This window comes from Microtus ochrogaster, unplaced genomic scaffold (assembly GCF_000317375.1).
Source record: "Microtus ochrogaster isolate Prairie Vole_2 unplaced genomic scaffold, MicOch1.0 UNK69, whole genome shotgun sequence".
In the NCBI taxonomy this organism is placed as follows: domain Eukaryota; kingdom Metazoa; phylum Chordata; class Mammalia; order Rodentia; family Cricetidae; genus Microtus; species Microtus ochrogaster.
The window spans coordinates 637529-656184 of NW_004949167.1; the positions used below are offsets into that span (position 1 = coordinate 637529).

Consider the following 18656-nt stretch of genomic DNA (forward strand, 5'->3'; position numbering starts at 1 on the left):
ATTTCCGGCCCTAGAAGCTGTGCTCAGGATAGTTGGTGCTACCAAGCACAGAGCGTGAGGGCCACAAAAGGCCTTTGCTAGGTTCCAACAAGAGCTCATCTTCTTTACTGGATGCAAAGGAGGCAGGGGCTGCCAACCAGACCTTATGTCTCTATATTGTGGGCATCCCAGAAGTGGGTATAAAGGCAGGGATTTGAGAAAGTGGGCCGAGTTTGGATCATGGCCTTTGAGTCTGAGCAACCATCTTTTCCTCAAGGCGTTTCTATGGTGAGGGCTCACCTACACTCTGAGCATAGGCCTGGAAGGCACAGGTACTTGGCTGGCAGTGGGGGCTGTGGAGCTGACTACCAAGGCGCTCCATTGACAGGACAGGCAGCCAGCAGTCCTTGACCTGGATCTGGGCAGGTGGAAGCTCAGCAGGTGACCGAGAGCCAAGGACCCACAGCACATTCTACTTGTCTGAGGCCGGTTCTGCCCTAGGTTGGGGACTAGTGCTGATATCCCCTCTGTACCCCAAGCCCTGACCTCTCTTGTGATTAATGAGCTGACGATTCTGCATCGATAAGGAATTAACCTAGAGCCCTTGCCCATCAATAGCTAGGAGTTCAGATTCCTAGCCCTGCCCCACCTCTGTCTGCTGGGAGGCTCCAGGGCACCCCCACCACCCTGCACGGCTTCACACACAGACAGCAGCTGGTTTATACTGGTTTAATCCATGTCAAATGTAGTTTACAAAGGGTAAGGACAAGTACCTTTGTATAGAATATACAGACACAGCATCACACCACAGGGCGCACAGGAAGGCAAGGGAGGCAGCACTTCCGCCCGGAGCAGCGCTCTACTCCCAGGAGTTGCTCTTCACAGCAGGCTGGGCAGCCAGGCACCCTCAGCCAGCCCGACTGCAGCCTGTTTCTGCTCGGTCCCATCTTTCACCCTACCCCCCAGCTCCTCATATGAGCCCCATGAGCTAAGACTAAGGAGGATCATACATGGCCCACGTCTGGGAGAAGAAATATACACCACTGAACACCGAGCACATGGGAAAGGGAAGAGATGCCATGGGAGAGGAAAGGCAGGCACCTTAAGAGGTGGATGGGCCGAGCTCCCAGCCAGCCCTGAAGGGGGCACTGCTTCCAGGAGTCATTAAAAAAAAAAAAGAAAAAAAGAAAAGAAAATCATACAACCAAAGGGGACGCGGTGGAGGGCAAAGTGTCCCATTTATACACAACATTGTAAACATACACAGTCTATATTACATGTGCTTCAGTCTGGTGTTTGCATGTCTGTCAGTCAGTCTAGGGGAAGGATCTCAGGAGCCTTGTCCTGCTACTCCCCATCCCTACCTTTCTGCCCCACACTGGAAACAGAGCCAAAAGAGGCATGGTCCCCAAGTTCAGAAGGAGCACGCAGGAAAGGCTGCTCCACTCTGGCTCCAGAGTCCTATATGAGTGTTTGGGTGTGTATGTGCATGTATGTACACCGGGAACCTGTGTGCAATTATGTACAAAGGGAAAGGGGTTCACTGTCACAGAGGCTGGGGCAGGTGGGGTTGATCGAGGCAAGGCCTGCTGGGATGGCTAGCTCACAAGTAGATCCTCCGCAGGTCTCCAGGCGCTGTGATGGTGTTGCACTGAGGGCAGAGCTTCTTGGCACCCTGAAGAGAGAAAAAGGGGGAGGGCTCCGTGAGACAGAGCGTGATCTGTGTCTGTGCACATGAGCACCGGGCCTGCAGCCATGTCTCTGCACCAGTTTGTGTGCGACTTCATTCCCGTCAGCCAGGCTAGGGATGCATGGGCTGCCTGAGTAGGCAGACATGCTCCTGTGTTGGGGAGACGCCAGGATCAAACCGCCTGGCCAGCCCCGCAGCAGGAGCCCTGGTAATGAGAACAAGGCTGGGTCCAGCTGTGGCTGCCTCAACCCTAACGAGATTACACGCGGCCTTTGATCAGGACACAGAGCCCACGTCCGGGCCTTTTATTGCTGTCTCCGGGCGACATTTTAATGGTTGCTCCCGAGCTAAGAACAGGGCAGGAGCAGAAGGAGCTTAGTAATGGGAGGGGGAGGGGCAGAGGCCCTGGTCTGGTTTACCCACCACCAGCCTCCTTCTGATCTGGGGTCTCAGCAATATATGTGAGACACCAGGGCTGCCTTGGGGTGGGAAGGGAGCGTGCAGTGCGTCCATGGAGGGGGAACAGAATAAACCTGAAGTAGAGGGCAGACAATGTATTCAACTTGGGGGGGGACCCTGACTCAGGTCTTCCTGAACTCCCCCAAGCAGGTGCAGCCACAGACGTGAACATCTGGCCAGTGCTCTAATAGCTGCCCACCCTCTCCTCACCAGAGTCCGCAGCCAGCACTCTTCACAGTGCACATGCCAACACTGGATCGACGTTAGGGGCATCGAGTATGAGTCCTAGGGAGGAGGTGGGCAGAGAAGGGGTCACTGAAGCAAGCTCACCCTCCGAGAGCCCAGATACAGCCGAGACCCTCCCTAACCCACAGGGCGCTGATTCCTTCCCACTCACCATGCAGATGAGGCATTTGTATCGGTCCCCCCGAGATAGCTGCCGTTCAAGCTCCCTGACACGAGCCTTCAGGGCCTCAAAAGTAGTTACAGCTGAATCTTCGGTGATTCTGTAGACAATGCACAGTGGTACCCTCCACCCAGAGTCACACAGGGAGCCTCTTCTCAGCATCTCCGCCTGCCAGCTACTCCCTGCAGAACTGAACTCAGTACTCCTGCGTGTCTACCTAATGAATGTCTAAGTCGGAGTCTTGGCGACCATCCCAACCCCTTACCCTCAACTTTCAAAACCTGTCCACCCCTTGCTAGTTTCTCTGCAATCTCCACTTGCTCCCACTCTCACCACACACCACCATGCTGTGACCCTTATGTTTACAAAAAGGAAACAGTCACCCTGGATATGGTGGCACACACCTTTTAATCCCAGCACTTGGGAGGCAGAAATGGGTAGCCGGCAGATCTCTGTGAGTTTTGAGGCTAGCCTGGTCTACAAAGGGAGTTCCAGACCAGTCAGGGCTACATAGATATTGTCTCAAATCAAACCAATCTCATATAGCCCAGGCTAGCCCCAAGCTTTCTATGTAACCAAGAGTAACCTTGAATTTTTAAAACTAAATCTTCAAATTTATTAAATTAAAAAAAATTTTTTTTGGCCAGGCATGGTGTCGCATGTCTTTAATCCCAGCACTAGGGAGGTAGGGGCTCTTGAGTTTGCAGTCAGCCGGGTCTACAGAGTGAGTTCCAGGACAACACATAAAAACTCTTGTCTTGAAAAAATGAAACAAAATTTAATTTTAAGTGCATGAGTGTTGAGCCTGTGGAGGCTGGAAGAGGGCATCAGATCCCCTGGAACTAGAGGTACAGATGGCTGTAAACTGACATACAGGTGTTACCTTGTAGGAACCGGACCTCAGTCCTCTGGCCGAACAGCCAGTATTCTTAACCCCCCTTTGTTTCTCAAATTAGCATTCTAAATATGAAATTTCATCAGGGCATTTTAAAAAAAGGTATTTCTTAAGCTGAGCGGTGGTGGCGCCCGCCTTTAATCCCAGCACTCGGGAGGAATAGGCAGGCGGATCTCTGAATTTGAGGCCGGCCTGGTCTATAAGAGCTAGTTCCAGGACAGGTACCAAAGCTACAGAGAAACCCTTTCTCAAAAAAACAAAACAGAAAGTACTTCTTGCCCCTACTAAGTGCTGGGACTGGCTTCTCACATGCTGGGAAAGCATCCCGTCAGCTGAGCCACACCTCCAGCTCCTCATCCACAAGGGCTCTAAGGATCACTTTACTAACCCAAACAATCGCTTCTCTGCTGTAGCCCTTCCTCGAGCTCATCCTGCCAGCCCCTGGCAAAACTTACATTCTAAAGGCCAATCCAGCCATTTATATTTCCAGCATTTTAGCGTCTCCTTCAGCATCAACTGGCCCAACTTATCTGCATCTCTCCTCAGTAATTTGTCACATCCTTATGCTATTCATATAAACTATTCCTCCCCTCCCTCAGCCTCTCTATACTGCTCTCTCTGGGTCCCTTCTCCAGGAATCACCAGCCCTGCTTTATCACTCCAGCTCCTCCAGGTGTTCTGTCTTCAACTCCATTCACCCTAGCATCCCGACAGCAAAGGTGTCTGTCTCCTTAGCGAGGCTGAGTGTCCTGAAGGCAAAAGCTTGCTTGCTAAAAACATCTCCCAGAGACTATTTACTGGTGACATAAGACCTACTTGCGGATGTAAGCATGAGGAAACATTTGCCAGCCTAACCTTCAGGCAAAAGCAGCGATGTGGGACCCAACTAGTCTAGGTAGTTTCAAGCCCATGATCCTGAAACAAACCCAGCAGCACAGAGAAGGAATGGCTAGAATAATCTCAAAGATCCCACCCACCACACTCCTCTGAAAAGCAATAGCCCCAGGGAACACTCTAAGGAGAGAAAGGCTTCCTGGCCCCAGAAATGATGATCCTGGGGATGTGCCTTAGGGAATGACAATGCTACACGAACAGCCAACGTTTATCAAGTATTTATTAACTGCCAGGTATTTTTACTGAGGAACTAATAATTATATTATTTATACCTCCTAAACCTGTGAGAAGATGTTCATTTTACATGTGAAGAAACCAGGTAGCCTGCCCAGACTGTGGCAGACCAAGGCCGTCCTGCTTACAGGGAGAAGAGTGCCTAGGCCAAGCAGCCCGAGAGCTCATGCAGGCTGGGAGGCAAGCAGGTGAAAACGGAGAAGGGAAACTTCTCCAGGCAGCAGCAGGGCATGGCTAAGTCATGGGCAGCCTGGGGTGGGACGGGACCTGACAGAACGGGAGAGCTTTAAAAGGTGAGTTCCATTAGGACTGCCTGTGGTAGTGGAGACGATTTGGCTAGCATGGAGGACAATGTGTCCACACTGGTCAGAAGGGAATACAGGGAACGTGCTTACTGCTTCATGCTTTTGAGATGGTGTCTCATTACATATCTCAGGCTAACTTCAAATTTACTATGTGCTTCAGGCTAGCCTCAAACCCACAACCCTCCTCTCTCTTGGCCTCTGGACTGTTGAGATTACAGAAATGTACTAATGCCCAGCTGGTAGTAGTAACATTTGATGTGCAGCAAATTTCAAGCTAATTTTTTTAGGGTATCAGCAGCAATACAGAAATGTGACTCCCTAGTGGCTGTACACAATGAGCCCATAATTATCCACCCCACTTCTCCAGAGATTGAAAAAGCTTTGCCAGTTCCTTTTAGTGCTCGTAGGTTCCCGGCAGGTTCTCCATGCTCAATCTCAGGCTCTGGGAAGTCTTTACCCGCTTCTCCCTCATTAGCACAGCTAGCTTCTTCTCGGGCATTTTGCTCAGTGCTCTACCTACGTGCCATTCCTATGTGAACTGTTGGTAACTTTTCAACAAGGATGGGCTTTTCCCCTTTGCAGGAACCTGTACTTTGTAAACTAGAATGTCATGGGACCAAGAGTATCAATCCTAGTGGATCTAGGCCCAATGGAGACCTCTATATAGCAGAGATCAGTCCTAGAGTGCCCCACCCACCAGAGCCTGTGCTAGAGTGCCCCACCCACCAGAGCCTGTGCTAGAGTGCCCCACCCACCAGAGCCTGTGCTCACACAGGTGGGACAGAAATGCTGACTTCCCCTAGCCTTGGGTGGGTAGCACCTTCATGGATGGCCACTGGCTCTGGCCCCTACCTCCCCCTTGGGCGCCATCCTTGATTAATGATCTTGTCTTTCTGATTTATGAGCAGTCCCTCCAGACGAGGGTAGGCGCCCCTTACAGCCCCGCCTGCCCCGCTCAGCTGGAGTAGGAGAGAATTATTAAATAAACATCCATACGTCACCCCCCCCCCAAGCTGGTTGCACCGAATCCGTATGGCCCGCTCCGGCGCTGACACGGAGCAGCTGCGGTGATTCATGGGCAGCCGGGCCCTGCGCTGCGGCCCATACATCATGCCAGCAGCACTTGCGGCCCCGGCCGAGATAAACTGATCAAGCACAACGGGCTGGAATGAATTTATGACAACACAAAATGGAGGGAAACAAATGGGAGGTGACCCAGGCCACCGACCCAGCCCTGCACTGGCCTGCAAGCCACTCTTCTGGCAGGAGGCAAGATGGAAGACTGGCCCTAGAATGAAGAGGCTACCTTTTAACCCCAGGAACCTAGCCTCCAGCTGGAGGGAGGGGTAGGTGCAGGAGATCAGCCCTGACCAATGGCAGCCACTCCAGCCAGTCAGACTGGACAACAGCACCTCCTGGCCCAATACTGGCCTTTCCCAGGCTTCTGGAAAGGCAGCAGGATGGCCAGTGGATATCAAATCCTGCGGCGCTGTCCAGCAGCCCCGGGTAGTGTAACAATGGATCTCCTTTTCCCTGCTGGAGAGCCCTGACCAAAAATCCCTACTGGAAGTGATGAGACCCAACGCTCCTGCCTAAAACCTGCTGCGAGCGCCACCCGGGACAAGAAAAATGAAACCAATTTAGCTCCCGATTAAGAAACAGAAACTGGAGATGAATCAAGTGCACTGGCTGGGCTGGGTGGCCATACATCACATTCCACGGGTAGGGGCAGCTATAGCGGGCAGGGAAGGACTGCTCCTCGCTCCACCAAGGCTCCCAGGGCCATGGCCCAGTGATCAATTCACAGAGTCACGCTTAGCACCAGCTGGGCTCCACTGCCGGCTGTGTGCCCACGGCAGCAGGACTGAGCTGTACTCAGAGGACCAGAAGCCCTGGCAGCAGGCCTTCCTGCTAGCAAAGAGCCCCTCTCCCAGCCAACCATACTTACTTCTCAATGTCACTGTTCTTGCAGGTCTTCTGCATGGCCTCCTGCTTGCTGCTTTCACCATTGCTGGTGGATGGCATCTCTGGAAGGACAAAAGTTCAACTCATACTCTGGCTAGATGAGGACTTGGGATTCAGTCACCACCATCTAACGACATCTTTGTCAGGACTTACCATCACTGGCCCATTTAGAGAACTCAGGTGTGATGCGGGTGCTAGGGGGACCACCACTAGAGGAAAGGAGAAAGAACAAAGTGAGGACAGCTGAGCCTGCCTCCAGCAATCACTCTGTAGACACTGCCCGCGCCTTTGCCCACACTTGCTTTAGGACTGCACCCCGGAGTGCCTCTCTCTCCTTGGCTTCACCAGGCTCTTCTCCTGTGCAAGGGATGACATCGGCCTCTGTGTATCTGGCATGGTGGTCAAGGACAATAGATCCAAGGCTGCGGGAGGCCACGCGGGCTCTGAGTCCTCACGAGTGCCCTGCCCCAAGCTGAGACTCGCTCAAGAGTATGATAAAGCTTTAGAGGCACCAGCTATTTTTGTTATTGGCGGTTTGCCCCACTTTGCCCCAAGGATACTGCGGTTTCCCATACTCCAGAGTGTCATCTCCATCCACATCCAGGTCAGCATCACTGTCTGGGTTCTCTTTGCCACTGCACATGACGAAGCCGGAGCCTGTGGGAAGCAGAACGTAAGAAGGGCCAGAGGCCAAGAACTAGGCCAAGGGTACCCCTTCTGCTTCCAGGTAAGAATTAGGTCCAAGGCTAGACAGGAATATGTACAAGCAGACATTCGGGTCGGTCTTTCTTTCTTTTTTTAATATATATTTGTTTTTTGAGACAGGGTTTCTCTGTATAACAGCCCTGGCTGTCCTGGAACTCACTATGTAGACCAGGCTGGCTTTGAACTAAAGAAACTCACCTGTCTCTGCCTCCCAAGAACTGGGATTAAAGCCATGCAACCACTACCACCCAGCAACATTCAGATACTTCTGGCTTTATTGCTGTCCCCCTCCCTCACCTTTTAATGTACTGCCTACAACTCCAGATTGTTTCCGCTTATAAACCGGCACAACCAAACACTACGTCAGGTCCCGAGAGGACACTGTAACAGGCCTCCCATACACCTGCCCTTCTAGTTCCAGGAAGGGCAGAAAGAGGATAGAGAAACTCAGGTCCAAAAGGTAACTCCAGAATAGGTCCTGGGCCTCCCTCTAGCTCACTGTCCAGTCTGAGGTCCATCAAAGGAGAAAAGGCTGGCGAAGGCCAATCAGAGCCACAGAGTAGGACCCTCCAGCCAACATCCTGATTTGGGCCACCAGGTCCTTTGCCAGCAAAAACACCAGGCAGCTGTTCAAATATTTGGCGTCTGAGGCGCCTGACATTAATTATTCATCTCCACCTCGCCCAGCCCAGATTCCTGGACAAGTGTAGTTAGAAAGGGATTAGAAAGGACAGACAAGTGAGGGTCGGCATGCACACCTGCCCCTCAGAGCAGTCACGAAGGCAACTAGGCTGAACTGGGCAGGCTGAAGCCCAGACAGTCTGCTGATCCCCAGGGGGCATTTGGTCCAACCAAAGGCAGACTCTTGGCTAAAGGGAAGGGTGAACTAAGGCCTCACCAAGCCAGCGCACTTCATATGCCAGGTGGTCTCTGACTCCCAGAACCACACTTCTTTGTAGGCCAAGGCTGGAGACCAAAGAGCTGTCCCCACATCTTTGCCCTAGGGGTCTCAGATGACATCTTACTAGCCAGACCAGCAGCTCTGCCAGGGACAAAGGAAAATGAAGACTCTGCCCGAAAGGACCAGCAAAGGGATCTTTTGCATCGAGGAAGACACTTTGAGCTCTGCCCAGTGATCTCAGAAATGTCTGCTTCCTGCCTCATCCCACCTAACCACACAGTCCAACTCTTCCTCCCTGTTCCACGAGCACCGGTGGCTCCCACTGCATGCACGAGTCTAGGCTCCTCAGCCGGGTCGGTGAGGCCGTCATGTCTACTCCACAGTCTCACTTCAGACCCTATGTGTGCAGACACGAAACCCGCATACTATGTTCTAGACATATCTAAAGATTTGCACACATGCCATTCCCTCCATGACATCAGGATGTGCTTGCAAGCAGTGCTTGTTTCCTGACTCATGCCTTTTATCCCTTCAGTCTATGGTCTGAGAGTCGGTGCCTAGGATCTGCCTTCCCTGACAGTCCTCATTTGCCCCTACCCAGAGGGACCGGCACACTTGAGGCAGCGGGCAGGTCAGCAGCAGAGCCATTAAGCTGAGACAACACAAGTTACAGCTCTGTCTCCTATTCACAGCCAGGTGTCCTGACAAGCAATTCCCACCCCGAGGTGAGTGGCACCTCTATAAACCCTCTGACAGTTTAGGAGACAAACTCCACCATCAATCAGAATGTAGCTATCAGGTTCATTTACAGTCCGCACCCCACAAGCCCTGCCAAACCCTGCCAGCCCTCACCCCCAAGTATATGCAGCTCAGAAGCAGCCTCATGTTTCCTGCTCAGCCTAGCCTACCCCTGCCTTGTGGGTGAGAAAAAGGAAAGAGCTCTTTGGTACACCCTGACCAGTGTGGTTCCCTTGGCTAAACAGAGAAACCAAAGCTCCCAGGAAGCCCTACCAGGTGAAGCAGCCCAGTGACCTGAAGTACTTTCCTCGTGCTAAAGGAATGACCTTTCACCTAATATTCTTTCAACCTTTTGGAGGTCATCCTGTCTGGCCTGGTATGAACTCAGGATCTGGTCCCTTTCGCCAGGTGCTGAGGGGCGACTTCCTCAGGTATTCATACCTGTCCCTTCCCCGATGTCCATCCCAGCTGACTCAACTCTAAGATCATATGTAATGTACGACAGTGTTTCCCACCAGACTGAGGCCCTCCAGGCTCTCTCAAGCTTGACTCCCAGCATCACCCGCACAGCACACCAGCAATACCAGCTCAACACTGCCAATACTGCCCATGTCTTAAGAAGGCAGGCCCAGAGACACAGAACAGGTCTGCCCCAGTTTGGCAGCCACCTTCTGTTCCTCTGACCCGGGAGCAAAGAGGGCGGGCATGATACATCTTGTTAGCTAAGGAAAAAAGGCCTGAGCAGTCTACTCCAACACTGCTCCTATGCCCCAGCTGAGACAGATGTGGGGAACCTCTCCCTGTCCCCACAGGTGTTCCAAGCAGGCTGCCACCACCAATTTCACTCTCGTACTCACCCCAACCTGCTCCAACCTCCTTCCCAGCACATTAAACTTTATTTTCTTAATGAAATGTCACTTGCTGACTTCTGGCAGAATCATAATAAAAAGAAACGGCCATAAAGCCGTTTTTATGCCGAAAGCACCCCTGCCAGCCTGCCCCCCTCCTCGATCTTGGAGAGGAGGGCCCACAGTCATTTTATGTCCTCAGCTGCTGGAATATCCCAAGCCAGTACTCAGAGGCAAGATGGCACAGCCAGCTCCTTTCCAAGTCTCTGGGAAGAGCCGCCAAGCTGCCGCTCCTGCTGCTGCTCTGCAGGAAACAACTGGGGCCCTAGGACCTCTAAAGTGATGGTCGCCAGGGAAGCCCCTCTGCCATGGTTCTGCTCCAGGTGAAAGGGACAAAATGGCTGGCAAACTAAGTCTGATGGTCAGCAGTGCCTGGCAGCCTTCCCATCCCTCACGTGAGTGCTTGGACAGAGTGGGAGAGGGTTAAGTGCAGAAATGACATGGAAGTCTAAATTTTATGAAAATGACCCTTCTCCCATAAACTCATTTCTTCTTGGACCATTGAGGAGGGGGGGAAATCAGTGTTAATTTAATCAATTGATCAAATGATCGATTGAGAAACTGGAGATGCCCGTTTACCGGGAGCAGTAACATCCTGGAACCTGAAACCACAAAAAAGGAACCACTGATTTCCTCACCTGCTGCTCCCAACCAAACTAGAGCCTGGGGAGAAAGCAAAGTCTTGGGGCTTCTGGAGCCCAGTGCTTGTCTACAGGAGGGCAGGGGCAGCAGCTTCCGGGGAGTTTTACACTGGAATTAGTTACAGATGCAGTTACGGTGTCTTGTGTAAACGCCATCGATTGGGGAGCTGACAGTCTGGGGAGCTGCGATGCGGGACAATCAATCGGCCTGCAGTGTCACCTGCCACCTCGCTGAACAGTTGACAATGCAATTATCCAGTGTGGAGGCAGGGAGTTGGCGTGTGTCAAACGCACTTAGCCACTTTCCGGGCCTTCTCGATAGCGCGTTTCACTGCCTCACGTCAGGAGAGTCGCACAGAGACAGACGCCATTTAAACCATTGATACTTGCTCTTTCTGCCTGCACTCCCTGTTCCAGCCTAACAATTGTGTTCGAAAAGGTGGTTAAATCTCGTCCACTGCCACAGGGGACGGGAAAAGCATTGCTCCTAGCCACATCCCTACCAACAGGCAGCCATCATAACTGAAGGTTACCACAGAGTCAGAAGGCAGCCACCTTTACCTTCCATTCCAAACCTGTTTGCAGTGGTATACTGTTCCAAAAGGGACTAGCAAGCCCAGTGGCATTCAGGGACATCTTGGCCTATGTCTGTGGATTCACCTTTCACACTCTTGGCCTCATAATGTTAGGTTTTATCAACAGTGATTTAGAAGACCTGGCTAAAGTTGCCTCTACCGGTTCTCTCCTGATTTTCACTGCAGGCTACTTAGAACCAGGGACTACTACGGCAGGCACTCAGGAAAGATGGTACTCTAGGCAGGGCCCGGCAGGGCAGAGATCTCCACAGCTCACTGTCTTAGCATGGCCTTTGTCTAGACTGTTCCTTCCAGATGTACTGTGCTCTGGCTTCCCCAAATCCAGACAAGTGAACTCTGACTGACTAGTAGTATAGGGAGCCCAACACTCTACACCTCTAAGACATAAAGAGAGAGGAAGAGAAAGAACAAGCTAGGACTCATTAGTCACATGAATCCTTGACTATGGGAGCCAAGGGCTGCTTCCTTTGTGGCCCATTTCTCTAGCCTAGAAAGACACTGACTCCGCTAGGTTTGACAGAGTACCCCAGAAGAGCATTTCTCACCCTAACTGCTGATATTAGGTGAAATCACTGGGCCCTGGGTACTACCCATATGCAAGTAGCATTAGCAGTTAGAAAATCCCAAGTTTCATCTCCTGAGTAAATTAAGAGCAGGGGGAGCAGAGAAAAATATATAGCTCAATAAAAACAATTAAAAAAAAAAAAGAGAATCCCAGGTTTCACGTGACCAATCACAGCTGAGATATATTTTTATTTTTTTTATTTTTTGGTTTTTCGAGACAGGGTTTCTCTGTGGTTTTGGAGCCTGTCCTGGAACTAGCTCTTGTAGACCAGGCTGGTCTCGAACTCACAAAGATCCACCTGCCTCTGCCTCCCGAGTGCTGGGATTAAAGGCGTGCGCCACCACCGCCCGGCACAGCTGAGATATATACCCCAAAGCGCGCTCCCCAACTGAGATGTCAGAACGGCACCAAAGATGACCGAGTTATTCTCTACAAGTCTTTGCTATTTCCTCAGAGGGTTTTTTTTTTTCCCTCTAATCTATTTGTATTGGGAGGCAGAGGCAGGTGAATCTCTGTTGAGTCTGAGGCCAGTCTGGTCTACAGAGTGAGTTCCAGGCCAGCTGGGACTACATAGCAAGACCTTGTGTCTAAATAAATAACAACCTATTTGTAGACAGACCTCTCTTAATGTTCTCTTCCTTTGGTCCTGAGACATCAATTCCAAGCATTCTCAGGACTGAGACATCTGAACCTCCTTCTCATTAAAACCAAGCTTCCATGCTCACGGCCTGTTCTAAGCCAAGTGTCCTCCCCAAGACTCTTGTCTGACCACTGCCTTCCACAGTGGATTACATTCAGGGCCACTGATCTGACCCATGTAGGAAGCTTTGTCGAGGTTGACGAAGGGACCCTAGTCTGGGAGGAGGGACAGGGGAATGAAGGGATCCAGGGACTTATCACAGCTCTTCAATTCTTTCATATCTAACAAGGACAGCAATCTCTGTTCTGTCAGCATGCACAGTGCAGCTTAAATGGGCCTCACCGCTCGCTTGCTCATCCTGCCTCTGCCTCCCTCTCTCTGAAGTCGGCTGGGCAGCTTCTTCAACTGGCGTTATCACTCCCTCTAACCGGTCTTGGCAGGCAATCTAATTCCTCCTGAAAAGGTCACCGCCATTTTAACTGCCTTTCAATCACATTAAGCAGGAGCTGCCCAGCTTGCGGCCCAGCCCGCCCGGCAGGCGATCAATGCACTGCACTGACACCAGCCTCCTGGCAGGGCCACACCCAACCCCCCAAGAATTGGGCCTATTGGTCCTGGCCAGGGAGGGTAGGCTGACAGATGGCCAGCTTTTGCAGATGGGTTTCAGGGCAGAGGCAGTCAGGATCAGCCAGGACCTCTCTTTGATAGCCCCCTCCCACTGAGGAGGCTCAGCCTCCATCGCTCCACTCTCTGCTTCGTGGCCCCTGCTGATCTCGCTGTAAAACAGCCTTTCAAGTCAGCCTGTCTTTTGACTGCACTAAGCTGTTTAAGAGGCGGCAGCAGCTTCTATCAGGAAAGCCGGAGCAATTCTCTGCAGATAAAGGCCCTCCGGCCCCATTCCCTCTTCAAGTCCCACTCTCGTTCTCGCTCTCCAAATCGCTCAAAGAAAAGCCCGCTTTGAACTCTCCTCAGGAATTCTTGAAAGGAACAACCTCACAGTGTAAACACACCCGGAAAAATGATCCCCACCCGGGCCCTCAGAGCTCCCCATACCAGTTGCTGGTGCATCCCCAGACAGAGAGACTTCGCCGGAGCAGCAGGCCCTGTGCAGCCTGACCCACTCAGGCACTCCACGAGCGTGCGAGAACCACTAGGTCCCACTCTCTGCCAAGAAACCTAGGGAACTGCCACTGCAGCTGGTGTGTCTAGGTGCAGCTGACAACACAGCTAACCTAGAAAGCTTTCCAGAACTGACCCAGCAGGGACTGCTGCCTTCAACACCTACACACACCTCAGTACCAATGGGCATAATTCCTGGGCTCACGGGCTTTCTGTTCGCTCTTGCAAGGCTTCATGGCCGTGAGAGCTTCCGCACATAACTGCCCTGTGAAACGACAACTAAGAGTGTCCAGCTCAGGCTCGGGGGATTCTTTTTTAGCCCTCTAGACTGACCACTCTCCTTGTCTTCGGATTGGTGGGGCAGCATGCAAGAAGCCCGGAGGCACAATGACCCATCTGCACTGGACGGCACAGCAGACTGTTCTCAGATGAGCCCGGGTGGTGTGGCTCTAAGGAAGCAAAGACTTTTGAGGCTGCTGTGAGACTCCCTAAGGAGCACACACAGTGGTACTCCCAAGGGTGTTGCCCAACACAGGAGGCAGATGGGATGCAGCCTGGCTCTCTTAATGACCACAACCTGCATTGCCAGCTGTGCTTTTTAGAAGAACTAAAAGCCAAGAAGCAGCTGCCTCTTCTCCTTGCCCATGGAAGGAGAGCTTGACAAGAAGACACTGACCCTGGGCACCCAACCAATTCTTCTGTCTCTTCTCAGGGGGCAAGTCTTGTCTTAGGAACTAGGAAGGCAGCAGAGATGAGGAGGGCCCTGCAGACTCTTCTGCAACAATTGGGGAGAGCCCAGGGGAAGCAGGGAGCAGCTGAGCCCAGGCCCCTCTTGCCTCAGGGCAGAGGGCGCCCTGGGAGAAGAGATGGGATCAGAGCTAAAATTAGATTCACCAATGAAGCTCATGGGAGGTCAAATTTTGCCATAACTCACTCTCTCCTCTGTAACTGATTTCCCTGACATAGAGCTAAGGAGGAGGAGGAGGAAAATCCAATGTGTTTGCCTAGAAGCCCTGAGGGCCCCGAGTGCTGGAGGTGTACAGCAGGTTGCTGGATTCTCATTTATCAGCCTTAAGAGGGATGGAGTGATAAATGCATAACCGTCCCTTTAATATTTTATGCAGGTGCTAACGCGGCTTGGCTGTCACCTTCAATGCATCACCCGAGGCTGAGAGCCCCCCTCGTCATTGCTAGCTTGCAGCCTCACAATTCCATTTCCCCACCCAAATACATCCACTTTAATATGCACATCACAGGCAGGCAGCACGGCCACAAAGGAGCCCCACCAGCAGTAGTTCCCACGTGGTGGAAATGATGACCAGCTACCAGCAGTGACCTGGTCACCAGAGTGCCACTACCCAAGTTGTCAGCTGCTTTATACCTCGGAAGCCACCTTCCAGGAGTGTGGTGGCCCGTATCCGCTTCTGCCCACACCACTCATACTCCTCAAAGCGGTTGCTGCTCTCATGCTCGATGTCCACAGCATCGTCCTCAGCCATGCAGGAGCCTTCCCTCTGTGAAGAGCAGAGCAGCATCATGCAGAGCCCAGGCCACCCCTACCTGCTCCCAAAGCCTGCAAGGAAGGCACAGCCCTAGTCCCTGCTGTGGGATGCCAAATAAGCTCCCGTGAAACACAACCAATATGAAAATCGAAGACCTGGGCCTCTTCCCCATAATTTTCCACAGGAGCCCAAACAGGGAATAAGTGGAAGTGAGAGCAAAAGAGGAAAGCAAAGAGCAGAGGGGAAGAAGCAGCTGATAGCACGTGGAGAGCCGGGAGCCCAGAGATTAGGGGCATCAGCAGCAGTGTCGGGGAGGGAGGAGGGAGGTGGGTGGCCACAGCCCGCTACCTTAGAAAGGAGCCCAGAGATTAGGGGCATCAGCAGCAGTGTTGGGGAGGGAGGAGGGAGGGAGGAGGAAGGGAGGCCACAGCCCCGCTACCTTGGAAAGGCAGTGCTCCACATGCCTACTCATCTCCTGCTCCGATCCTGCCAGGGGGCGGCTGCACAGGGGACATACCTGCCCTTCATCTTGCTTCCTCCGTTTCATTTTCCCAATCCGAGCTGCATGGAAAAACAGAAAATAAAGCACAAAATAAGCTGATGGTCACTGTAGCTCTGTAGTTCAGTACCTGATGCAGCCCTCATTCTTCAGCGCCTCTTACTCTTCAGGGACCCAGGTTTGCTCCTTGATGGCCACAGCTGCCTCAAGTGTAGCCCACCCTCCCTAGCTGCAGTGCCCAGCGAGTCCAGCAGGCAGAGAAACTCCCTGGATGGCTCCAGAAAACCAAACCCATAGACTCTACTCACTGGTGCTTGGAAATACAGCTCTAAAGATTTTCTTAAAATCCCAGGCTATTCCAAGGCTTGATCTGATCTACTGTTTACTCACCCTTTAGAAACTTCCTTTGTTCCAGGACCAAGCACCCCAAGTGTGGCACCTAGGATACCGCTTAAGGTCATGCAAGAGCACTATCTCTGATGTCTCTGCAGATCCCACTTTACAGGAAAGGAGACTGAGGCCCAGTTGTAAAAGTACAGAGGGTCTGGGTTAAACCTTGGGCAGCCAGGTCAGGGCACCAGAAGGGGGCAGGCTTCATAGTTCTTATCCAAATCTGTCCCATCATGTCTAATCAGTACAGAGGACTGGCAGGCCCCAGAGGCAGAGACCTGCCTGCCATGCTGTCCCAAAGGGGGCTCAGTTCCAAGGCGCACACTGCAAGCCCACAGCACTGCTAATTAATGCTGAGAGATGCAATCATTTCTAATTAGCTCACTAATCCTTCTCTGCCGCCCTCCTGTCACCAAGGCAGGAAGAGGTCAAAACAAGAGACTCTTTCCTTTTCGCCCCTCCCAGAATGCAACAGCAGGATAAGTGATGGCCACTTTGAGACTGGACTGATGGGGGAAGGGTTAAGGAACTTGTCATGGAGGGAAAGTTTTTCTGTTGAAGGGCCAGGAAGAATTCTCTTAGGTATGCAGACCCTGATGGGAAATTCATGAATAGTCAAGAGAGGGAAACACAGGCCAGAGCTCAGTGCTAGGTTAGGGTCTCTACTGTATGTGGGTCTCAGAGCTGCTGTAGCTAGGTATGTCTCACTGTGGCACAAAAGGAGGCTTCACTGGCATCTACATCTGAAGCAAAGAATGTCTTCCCACTTGTTGTTTGGAGATAGGGTTTCTCTATGTAGCCTTGGCTATCCTGGAACTCACTCTGTAGATCATGCTGTCCTCCAACTCACAGAAATCCACCTGCTGTTGAGTGGGATTAAAGGTGTGTGCCACCACACCTGGCTTGTCTTCCCACATTTTAACAAATGAAGAAACCTTATCACAGAACATGCCTAAGTACTCAACAAGTATCAAAGGCAAGCCTGAGTCTCCAGCCTAGAATGCCCCCCTTGCACCCAAGAGGCTCCCACCTCAGCCTTATAAGGGAGGCTGATCCCATGAGTTCGCTAGGGCCCCTGCCTCTTTGCCTGGCGAGGATCTGAGGTAGCGAGTTTCTCAAACTGCAGGAACAGCGGCCCCAGAAAGAGCCAAAGCTTATAAAAACTTGTGGAATTACAGAACCTAGGTCTGTCAGCCTAAGCTATTGCTGCAATTCCCTGTGTTTCCACTACAGAGATGCTGTGACCGTCTTCTGGGTCCTTTGTGCTTATAGATCCAGATCTGCTCTGCTTGACCCAACCCTTGGAATTTCAGGCTCAGGCAAGCTTCGCACTGCAGAGCTAGGGATAAAGAAAGCATGCAAGACATCGGAAGGGAACTGGTGAAAGCTCTAGAGGTATTGGAACTGTAGCGTGGAGCAGTGTGCTCACAAAGGTCCCTTACATTCTTGCCAAACCTGAAGGCACCTCCCTAGGTAAGAAGAGAGGCTAACTACCCATGATGTGGTAAATCCAGTAACTGAATCTGAGTAATGGTGGCTCAATGCCTGTAAATTCCAGGCTAGCCTGGGCTATATGATGGGCCCTCATCTCCAAACAAAAAGATCTGACCACTGAATAAAGAAAGGAGTGAGCGCAATACTGCTGGATGTCCCTTCCAGCCCCTGACAGGCCGCGTTCACCTGCAAATTCCCAGGCAAGCAAGGACGGTTGGCTTTCCCCTGACCACTCCTGGAAGTCCTGAACAAGCTTTCCGCGATGTGGCAGGTTTTGCTCGGTCCTTGAAGCTGGAACAGCGGGCTTTAATCATGCTCACCTACACCAGCTGATGCTATCAAACAAGCGGCCTTCAACTCCCAGAGCCTCAGTTTCCCTATTTATAAAACACATGCAGGTATTTCCCTCTCAGAGACAGAATGGCGCCAGCCCACAGTCAGTGTTTTTCTCTTTTCCACACTGGGCTAAACCTGGAGGGCGCAATCAAGTCGTAGGGGCTGGGGATCGTAAACATCCATGGTCTGACTCACCAGCTGGCCCAGAGACCCTAAGCCCTTTACAGCGAACCCCAACTTACACCACACCTCAGTCAGCACAAAAAGCGGGACCATTCAATTGTGTTCAGCAAACAGGAATGCTCCAGAGGTTTGAATCCAAAAAGGGACCGCCAGGTAGTGCATGCGCGGCCTGCTTTCAGAAAAGGCCTCTAAGAGCTGTCGAGCCCACGCTGATCACCTTTGTGAAATGTGGGCCGACTGATAACTCAAAGAGCCCTGGGACGAGTTAGTTCCTGTTGCCGTGGGAACTCCAGATCTCATGGCATTGTCAAGTCTCAGCAGAGAGGCTGCATTCACACTACTGGGCACTGATTAAAAACTAGAAGAAAAACATTCGCAGCGCCCTGCCGACTTGTATAGTGAGGTCCCAGCAGTCTGCAAATTCAAAGCTGAGCTCCCGAGTGGAATTGTGTAGCTTGTTCCTCATTCTCCGACACTTATTGTCCCCCAGGGTTCTTTCGGGCCTTTAGAAAGGCTTTGGGCAAGAGCTGAGTACCGTAACCCTCCATTAGACAGACGGGGAAACTGAGGGCGGCAGCCTTGGTTTGCACTCTCAGACGCTGGGACTGCCAA

General features: G+C 52.0%; 1 protein-coding gene across 3 annotated transcripts in view; it reads right to left on the minus strand.

Moving 5' to 3' along the window:
* Window positions 1-674: 674 nt before the first annotated feature.
* The window catches only part of Rnf220 (ring finger protein 220), a 231242-nt gene continuing 213260 nt past the window's right edge, over window positions 675-18656 (minus strand). Inside the window, exons 7-15 of one of the 3 annotated variants that reach the window (XM_013354799.2) lie at window positions 15582-15703; window positions 15022-15154; window positions 7388-7484; window positions 7130-7216; window positions 6981-7036; window positions 6811-6889; window positions 2526-2634; window positions 2339-2413; window positions 675-1654 (exon numbers count right to left, since the gene is read on the minus strand). In XM_013354799.2, the coding sequence (XP_013210253.1) occupies window positions 1583-1654; window positions 2339-2413; window positions 2526-2634; window positions 6811-6889; window positions 6981-7036; window positions 7130-7216; window positions 7388-7484; window positions 15022-15154; window positions 15582-15703 (830 nt within the window). In that variant the 3' untranslated portion in view covers window positions 675-1582. The remainder of the gene's footprint in view (window positions 1655-2338; window positions 2414-2525; window positions 2635-6810; window positions 6890-6980; window positions 7037-7129; window positions 7217-7387; window positions 7485-15021; window positions 15155-15581; window positions 15704-18656) is intronic. The other 2 variants (XM_013354801.2, XM_013354802.2) reach the window with 2 other exon arrangements.